This window comes from Ictidomys tridecemlineatus, chromosome 10 (assembly GCF_052094955.1).
Source record: "Ictidomys tridecemlineatus isolate mIctTri1 chromosome 10, mIctTri1.hap1, whole genome shotgun sequence".
Taxonomy (NCBI): Eukaryota; Metazoa; Chordata; class Mammalia; order Rodentia; family Sciuridae; genus Ictidomys; species Ictidomys tridecemlineatus.
In genome coordinates, this window is record NC_135486.1 from 136,014,633 (window position 1) to 136,023,507 (window position 8,875).

Sequence of the window (8,875 nt, forward strand, 5' to 3'; positions counted from 1 at the left end):
ATACACTGCCAGGTGTGGACCCCTGGCCACTGCCCACATTCAAACAGGAAGGCCCATCCCCTGGGCAGCCAGGGCTCTCCTTGGGGCCCTTGACTTTGAGCTGGACAGTCATGCCTTCTGGGAAAGCTATGGGAATCCAAGCCTAGGGCCCACCACCTGCATTGACCCAAGGAGAGCTGAGTCCCGAAGTTGAGGGCAGCACTGCCTAGACCTGGGTCTAGCTCGCAGGCCCCCACTGCCCCACCCGACAGCCGGCCTGCCACTCAGGCGGGGAAAATCATCTGTGACAGGCCCAGGAAGGCCGGCCCTGGGGGCCGCAGAGCAACACGCTCAGCCTCTCTTCCCAGCATATGGCTGCTGTCGGCCCCGGGCACTGCTCAGCCAGTGCCAGGCTCAGAGACCGGGTGGGGGCATGGGCACCCCGGGTCTCTCGTTCCACCCGCCTTGCCGGCTGCGCCCTCATGAACCAAGAGGCCCCTGCCCCAGCGGGAATGCTCCCCTGTCAGGGAGTTCACTCCCGCAACAGCACACAGCACCTGCTTCTCACCCTCTCAAGGGCTTCCAGGAGTGCCATTTGTCCAGGAGGGAAGCAGTCGGATCCCAGGATGCCCCAACCCCAGGAACCACATTCTTGCCCAGCCCTCGTGAGCCCAGGCTCTCCCTGCCCACTTAGCTTCCCTGCCCTGTTCCTCCCCTCATGAACCTCCCTCAGGTCCCCAGTCTCCTCAGGGTCTTCAGCCTCAGTCCTGGGCAGGACCCTCAGAAAATACGGCCCTCAGCCCAGGTCTGGACCTGCCCCAGCCTGAAGTCCCTAGGACCACATCAGGGAAGGTGAAGCCCAAGGATGCCTGTGCCCTCCAGCCAGTGCTCCTCAGTCAGTGAGCAGGCATGAGCTGAGGCCAAACATCCTGTGTGGCTCTAACCACCCCAGAAAGACCCAGGGCTCCTGCCACTGCACAGACAGTCCCACTGTGGGCTTCAGGGCTGGCCTGGGGGCTCTATCTCATCCTTGTGTCTCTTGGACAGGTGCTGGGTGGCCCAGCCACACACCTGTCCTGGCTAAGGGTGTGACACTGAGGGGATGGGACAGGTCTTCCCCCAGGCACTGAGTGGTCACAGACCCCAATTGGCCTGCTAAGCCCAGCACACAAGCCCCCCACACAGTCAGTTCTGGCAGAAATGAAGGTGACAGGCTGGCAGCTGTGGTAGACTGGGCAGAGAAGGTTAATGGCCAAGGAGGGGCAGCCTGCACCAGCACCCAGGAACCAGGCCCCTGTCCAGAATCCCACTGGAGTCTGAGTCTCCACCTCTTCTGCAGAGAAGACTAAGGCCCAGGGAGTGCGGGCAAGGGTCCACTGGCTCTGGGCCACAGGGGAGTCCAGTCCCTGTCTCAGGAGGCAAGGGCCACCTCCCAGAGCCCAAGGTTTTCCCCTGGGGGAAGGGTTGTCTCAGCAGGGAGTCATGACCTAGAAGGAAAGGGAGGAGCCACCATGTGGGATTGGATGTGCTTCAGAGCCCCTGGGGCAAAGGGCAGGAGACATCCATCCATGCCCAGCCCCAGACTTCTCAAGCAAACCCAGGGCTTGCCCCAGAGTGCAACCAGGGTGTGCCTTTCCCTCTCAGGGTTTGTCCCTCCTCTTCTCTCCCATCAGGTAGGGGAAGGGGCTCCACTGCTAGGCAGAGTGGGCCCCTCCTGCTACCTCCTGCTTTTCTGACCCTGTCCTGGCCTCCTCGCCCCTCTGGGGCTACCTAGTCACCTGAGCTTCACATGGCTTTGCTCCTACATGACAAGACCAAGCTCCCTATGACCAGACTCCCCAAGACTGACTCCCTAAGATAGGTTCCCCAAGGCAGGCTCCCCAAGATGGGCTCCATAAGACAGGCTCTCCATGATGAGGCTCCCCAAAACAGGCTCTCTAGGGCTCTCCATGACATATTCCCTAGACAGACTCCCTAACACCAGGGCTCCCCACAACCAGGCTCTCCAAGACCAGACCCCCTAAGACCACAGATCCCCAAGACCACAGCTCTCTAAGACCAGGGCTTCCCTGGATGATGGCCACAGCCTCCAGCCAGCCCATCCCCTGTGCTGTCAGAAATAGCTTCTCCCAGACCCTCAGAATGGTCAGCCTGAGGCTGGCCAGTGAGGACTAGAGAGAACACAGCTGTCCCTGGGACCTCTCACTCTCACTGTCTCAGAGTGACTTTGGCCTCTCTGGTCAGTGCTCATAACAAGGGACGGTATCCTGGCCCCCACTCTCCACAGGGCTGCTGGCATGATGGCAGCCCAAGCTGTCTCCCAGCCTGGGGCCACCTGCACGGTCAGCTGGTCAGCTGGGCCAGGCCAGTCAGGGAGAGAAGGATGGCATGCTGTTCTGGCCACAGCACCCCTCCCATCCCCCAGCCCTTCTGGGGTGTCCCTCAGGAGTGGGCTAGTGTCAGAAAGGTGACATGGGGGGCAGGAGGAAGGTTTTGCCCATCCCCCAAAACCATGGGGCCCTGATCCTTGGTCAGCAGAGGGATCCCTGCCATCACCCCACTGCACAAACTGGCTGGTCACGGAACCAGGTGATGCTAGGCTTCTGGGTCCAGTGCTCCTCTCTGGCAACCCCATTAAAAAGGCAGGACTTCTTCTTCTTTTCCCCAGGACTTCTGCTCCCCTGACCTAGGCTAGGGAGGCCCCAGGAATCAGTAGCTGAGCCTGCAGGAAGCCTTGGTGTACAGGGGTCAAGTGGCTCTCTGCCTCCACAGAGCAGGCAGTGACTACTCCTCTGGCTGGAGTCACTATGCAGAAAATTGCCACACAACTCTGGGTCAGGAGTCTTCTGAGAATCACAGGCAGACTCCTGGAAGGAAATCATCTGGCTCTGCCCAGCTGCATCTCTGTCCACTTCTAGGATGGAGTGGATGGATCAGGTGAATTTCTGCCAGGACCGGCTGAGAAGTGGGACCCTGGAATGTTCAGTTTTGACAACTGGAGAACAGCTCTGGCATGAGGACACTGGGGGAGAGTGTTGCCAGGATTCATGGTGTGCTGGGCCTTGAGGTCCCCTCACCATTGCACAGGTTCTCCCAGGAGTGTGGCCAGTGAGAAGAGGTCTTTGAAACAGCTGGCGAATGCAGCCCTGGGGCACCTCCCAGGGAGGGGGGAATGAGGACAAAGCACCGGCGCTGCACCCAGATAGGGTGTCAGCGTGAGGTGACCAGCCTGAGGCAGTGGCGGCTGTGGGCCAGGCGTGGGGAGCACACCCATTTCATCTCCGGTTTGGAGTAAAGGATCCGTAGAGGCCAACGGGCCCAAGGAAAGCTGCAAGGGCGCGCTGGCTCCCCTGCTTCAGCTCTAGGCGCGGTCCCTCCCAGCTGGCTCTGGGGGGCACCCTGTCCTGGGGCGCAGCCCGCAGCCCCAGCCTGGGTGGCCAGGCGGCTGTCAGGGGCCACAGCCTTGACAGATGAGCGCTGACGCCCCCTCACGCCGCTGCCGAGACCCGGGAGACTTGGCCGCCTCCACGCACCCCCGCGGCAGCCTGCAGGCGACGGGGGCGGGGACGGTGCCAGGCGCCCCTCACTCGCCGCGCACCTGCGCGCCACTCGGGCTCGGCTGCACCTCGGCGTGTCGGGCGCTGTTCCATTCTGAGCCGAGCCGTCCGGTGAGGCCGGTGAGTGCGCCAAGGCGATGAGGGAGGAGGTGGGGCGGGCATCCTGGGCTGGGGCCGTTCCGCCTCCCGCGCCCCAGCCCTGTCGGAGGTCGCCGCGCCCGGAGCCCGCGCCGTGGCGCACGCGCGCGCTTCACCGCCAACTTCGGTGGGCGCGAGGCGGCGTCGGGGGGACGCGGGCAGAGGCGGCGGTGGCTCCAGGGTCGCTGCCGAGCGAGGGCCGCTTCCCGCTCCCGGCCTCAGTTTCCCTGAGGCGTCCGGGGGCGCGGGCGGGAAGTTCGCCTCTCCGCGCAGCCTGGCGCAGACTTGGCGGGCGCCGCAGGCTCGGCTCGCTCGGCTGGCGGACGCGGGTAAGGCGGGCGGCGCTTCCCGCGAAGTTGGGGCACCGGGCGGGCCGGGCAGGGCGCGGGGCGCAGAAAGCAGCATCGCGGCTCCCCCAGCTCCCCTCTGCCACTGCGTTTGGGGTCCGGGCTCTGCCAGGGGCCATCTCGGCGCCGCCGCAGCGGGGAGTCCGGGGAAGGGTGTTGGGTTCCAACCAGCTGCGCTTCAGCCAGGGGAAGACTGGGTTCGCTGGGCTCCCTCATTAGCCCATGGGTGGTGCACCCAGAGTCCAGAGTGGTCAAGGGGATCTGTGGGTTGTGACCTGGTGGCTGCCCAGTACCCCCTTCAGCGGGTTCTCCCCCAGAAGGGGATGCTTCCAAGTGTCTGTGAGCTTGCACCTGGGCACAGGTTGGGATGTGCTGTGTGGAGGTGAGTGTTTTCTTGTGTGTGTCGGTGTGGGGGTGTCCTCCCTCCATGCATCCGTGTTGGGTGGGTCCCGGATGTCCTCTGGGTCCTCATGGGTCAACAGCTGAAAAGATGGCTTCCAGAAGAGCCCCCCCTCTAGTGCCTGATCTGGAGGGAAGCACAGGAGGAACCCCCATTGAGTCCAGGGGCCCAGGAGGAGCCCCAAATCTGGGCTGGGAGGTGGAGTAGGAGGCAGCACCAGTTGGCACAGCTGTGTGGCTCCCAGGGCTGGGTGATCGATGGCCCCAGCACAGCCGCCTCTGTCGCCTGAGCACTCCTATCTGTCATCTTCATCTTGTGGGGTGGGGGACCAGGCAGGGAGACAGGGCTGCTTTGTACCCACCAAGTCCAAGCTGGGTCTGCAGCCCCTTCCTGTGCCAGCCACCTCCTTCCAAACTTGTAGCCCTTCTAAGCCTTTGCTGGCCCACACTCCACACCCAGGTTTGGTGATGCTGCCCTGTGGGGCCCAAAACATTTGGAAAGATAGCCCTCCCTATCCCCTGGCCATTCCTCTAATAGAGATGCCCACCTGGTGTTTGGTGGCCACAAGGGTAACTGCAGTGGGCAAAGCATAATCACCATCAGGAAGGAAGGCTGTGTCCAGCAACTGCCCAGCTATCCCCAGTCCTGCCCTGGCCATTGTGAGGCACAGTGTATCCACACTTGTGGGTTTGTAACCATGTGTGAGTCCCTACAGTATCTGCCTGTGTACTTGGGTGTGTGTGTACACATATGCCCTAACTCTGCTCTGGTGTATGAGTAGCCATGTCCACCGAGTAGGGTAGGGCTGCGTGTGTGTGCCAGGCTCTCTGCACATGGAGGCCTCCTGTGCAGAATTGGCTTGCCATGCAGAGGTTATTTCTGCAAGGGCTGAACAAGGGCTTCTGCAAACCTGCACACGACACACACACCCAAAGCCTGTGTGCACACACACACCATGCACCCCGCCCAGGCACAAGTGCTGGGGCAGTGGGCAGCCCAGGTGGCAGCCCAGATGGAGTGTGGAGCAGTTTCTAAGCCAGCCTGTGTTTTGGGGCGTGGGGAGAAGAGGGTCTTGGCTGAGCAGGGCCACTGCAGGCTTGGTCATTGACCTGCCTGAAGCCTCCCAGATGGAGCTGGGCCGAGCAGGTGGCTGTGCCAAGGGGCCATACTGTGAAGTTCACTCCCCCAGCCTGGGTTGGCCCCACGTGAGGCTGACTCCCCTCAGACATCTCCCGTGCCCACCTGACACAATGGTGGAGCATCTCAGGCGTGTAGGCACACACGCAGTGTTAACCAGACACTGGCGCCTCTGCTAATACTGGGCATGAAGCCCAAGGGCAATCTACCACTGAGCTGCTCCCCAGCCCTTTTTTTATTTTTTATTTTGAGACAGGGTCTTGCTCAGTGGCCCAGGCGGGCCTGGAACTTGCGACCCTCCTGCCTTAGACTCCTGACTTGCTGGGATCACACAGGTGTGCACCACTGTGCTCAGCTGCCTTTGCTACTTTCTGTCTCAGTGGTCTTCACCTTGGCCTCTGACTCCACAGAGGCAGATGGCTCAATAGGGGCTGGGTCTCTGGAGGAGCAATGGTCACATTTGGCTTCCTTCATTCACTTACCAAATGCTCTCAGGTGCCTGCCTGTGTGGAGGTGGGGCTGCTCAGAGACTGACCATCCCAGAAATTGGCCTACAGGGGCCAGCATGTACTCATGGCCAGGGGGATTTTTATAGGATCACCCAGTAAAATGCAGAAAAACCAATTAAACTTTTCTTTCAGGTAAATGATGAATAATTTTTATTGTAGTTTCCAAATCAGCAGAGCCCATACTTACCCTAGAAAGTTACTGGATGTCTGTGTTAGGTTTGACTGGTGCCTCATTCTTCATTTGACAATCTGGAGGCCCTATAGGTTCCTGGAGAGGCATTCAGGGAGGGGGCTGAAGCCACAGGGCAGAGGAGGCAGGGGCACCTGGGCTCTTCTCCTGGAGCTGGGGAGCCCTGAGGAAGGGAATTGGGAAGTCTGGGGGACCTGGTGCTGACTGCAGTCCCCTGTCTGCAGGTAGCCATGGTGCCCCAGTCTGCCCACTAGCCAGCCACCATGTCCCGTGAGGCTGGCTCGTGCCGCGTGGGAACTGGGGCCAGGGCAAGGTCTCGGAAGCCCAAGAAGCCACACTACATCCCCCGGCCCTGGGGCAAACCCTACAACTACAAGTGCTTCCAGTGCCCCTTCACGTGCCTGGAGAAGTCCCACCTCTACAACCACATGAAGTACAGCCTCTGCAAAGACTCCCTCTCACTGCTGCTGGACTCCCCAGACTGGGCGTGCCGCCGTGCCCCCTCCTCTCCCAGGCCCCATATGTCTACCCCAGATGGTTCTGGGGACCCCCCAAGCCGTGGCAGGCAGCCCACCGTGCCAGACGCCATGGTCACTGACAGCCTTTCCCAGCGCCATTGCAGTGAGGGCCCTAAGCCTGGGGCCAAGGGGTCTCCAGAGTCACTGCCCACTCTGGCCAGGGCTGCTCAGAAGGGTCCTGGCCCTGGTGGGCTCCTGATGGAGTCCTGGAAGCCAGAGCTGGGCAGTGGTACAAGGAGCATGGCTGTAGGGGCTGTAGCCTCAGCAGGCCCTGAGAGAAGTGTCCCCTGCTACCCACCACCCACCCCGGGTGAATTCCCAGAGGCCCAGAGCATCCACCTGTCACTGCTGGGTGTCAACTACCCTCTTGGCCCTGGCCTCTTCTCCTACCTGGGTCCATCACTGGCTGCTGCTGCCCACATGCCCTTCTTGGCCTCAGCCAGCCCTCTGCTGCCCCCCGCTGCCACCTTCCCCTCCCCACAGTCCCCTGAGCGGGCCGCCCCAGCCCCTCGCCTGTATTATCCTCTGCTCCTGGAGCAGAGTCTGGGGCTTCCAGCTGGCAGGGCCGGCCCTGCCAAACCCTCTATGCCCCCTAAGGGACCCCCTGGGACTCTGACTCCTGGGCTGCTGAAGGTGCCCATTCCAGGGCTGGGGGGGGCCTGGCCCTATGGCACCCCCAGGGATCCAGGGCAGGAGGGAGACCCCCAGAGACAGCTGCCCCTGGGGAGCAGGCTGGAGCTCCAGAAGGCCTCCTCAAGCCTGGCGAAGTTTGGTTCCCAGAGCAGGTGGGTGCCTTGGACTGCGGGTTCTGGGGATGGAAAATTTAGGGAAGGGCTGGGTTGGGGGTGGACCCTGTTCCAAGCTAACTTGCTGGGAGTACAGGCTCCAGGCCACAGAGGAGAACTGAGACCTGAGAGCATCTCATCTGTCTTTGGGGAGCTCCTAGCCCTAGACTGGCACCTTATTCCATTTCCCTGGGGCTATGGGTGACATGATGGTCAGGGACCCCAGGGGCAGGGCTGGGGCACTGTGGGGGGCTTTGTGACCTTCTGATTGACTCTTATTCTGCAGCCTGCCATCAGGCTCCTCCCTGATGCTCTGGCCTGAGGACAAGGAGCTGGGTGACCCCAAGGCCTCAGGTCCTGAGGTCCATGTCGCCCAGCAGTCACAGGCCCAGGTGCTCGGAAGCCCAGAACCTGTGGGTGAGGACCTGACCCAGGCCCTCGGCGACTATGCCAGGGTGGAACAGTACCTGGGGCAGTTGATGCCTGTTGGGGGCCTGGCCCCCCAACCTCTGCGGGAGCAGCTAGGAAAGATCCGTCGAGAGCTGCTCACCATCCACCAGGCACTGGAGCGGGCAGCACGGCCACTGGACACACCTCTTGACCTCTCTGTGAAACGGGTGCCTGCCAAGGGACCTGAGGCACGAGCAGAGGCCTGGGAACTGCCTGAGCTGGGCCCCACACTGGCAAGGGGGACCCCTGAGACTCCCAGCATGCTGGGCCACACAGCACCTGAGCCCTTCTCCAGCCATACCACCAAGTGTGAGGCAGACTCCAGTGTCCCACCCCCCGGCCTTCCCCTCCAGGCGCATGAGGACCCTGTCATTCCTGGCCGTGGCTGGGGTACTTGTGTCCGGGCTGGGGGCTCCCAGACCCCTAAGGATATCCCTGGCCTGCAGAGCCCCACAGGTGCTGAGGTCTAACCACAGCCACTAAGTGTGATGGCCCTGCCCCTGCCCTGGGCCCCCTGCCAGGAGCCTGTCCAGCCTGTGCATGTGGACAGACCCCACTAGCTTTGATTGAGGCTGTCTCAGAGCCCTGTGGAAATTGCTAGGTCATGGTTATTTATTGATCACAGTCATAGACATTAAATAGATACCACCTTCAAACACGCTGCCTGGGCCTCCTTCCTTTGCTGCCCCAGCAAAAGTGCCTGGGCATTCCCAAGGAAATGTCAGAGCCTAGACATTTTGGGTGGGCAGTGTCCCTGACCTCCCTGCTGGCCTCCCACTTTCTATCCCAATGCCCTTACTTAGCCCTCCTTGAGGGGCTAGGGACAGAGACAGGATGGGCAGGGAGATGCCTGCATAGTCTGGGC

At 61.7% G+C, this 8,875-nt stretch overlaps 1 protein-coding gene across 3 annotated transcripts; it reads left to right on the forward strand.

Moving 5' to 3' along the window:
- Nucleotides 1-2,483: 2,483 nt before the first annotated feature.
- On the forward strand, nt 2,484-8,666 carry Prr35 (proline rich 35). Of its 3 annotated transcripts, none has more exons than XM_078024806.1 (3): nt 2,484-2,916; nt 6,482-7,560; nt 7,847-8,666. In XM_078024806.1, exons 2-3 carry the CDS (start codon nt 6,521-6,523, stop codon nt 8,478-8,480), a joined length of 1,674 nt encoding a protein of 557 aa, XP_077880932.1. In that variant the 5' UTR covers nt 2,484-2,916; nt 6,482-6,520; the 3' UTR covers nt 8,481-8,666. The 3 variants fall into 3 exon arrangements, with proteins under 3 accessions (XP_077880932.1, XP_005323711.1, XP_021581064.1); XM_005323654.4 differs by lacking the exon at nt 2,484-2,916 and adding an exon at nt 3,520-3,656; XM_021725389.3 differs by lacking the exon at nt 2,484-2,916 and adding an exon at nt 3,716-4,003.
- The last annotated feature ends 209 nt before the right edge of the window (nt 8,667-8,875 follow it).

Coding starts and splice junctions, on each gene's coding strand:
- Prr35 (XM_078024806.1), top strand. CDS start 6,521: ATGTCCCGTGAGGCTGGCTCGTGCCGCGTGGGAACTGGGGCCAGGGCA. Junction 7,561..7,846: donor AAGTTTGGTTCCCAGAGCAG/GTGGGTGCCTTG, acceptor CTTATTCTGCAG/CCTGCCATCAGGCTCCTCCC.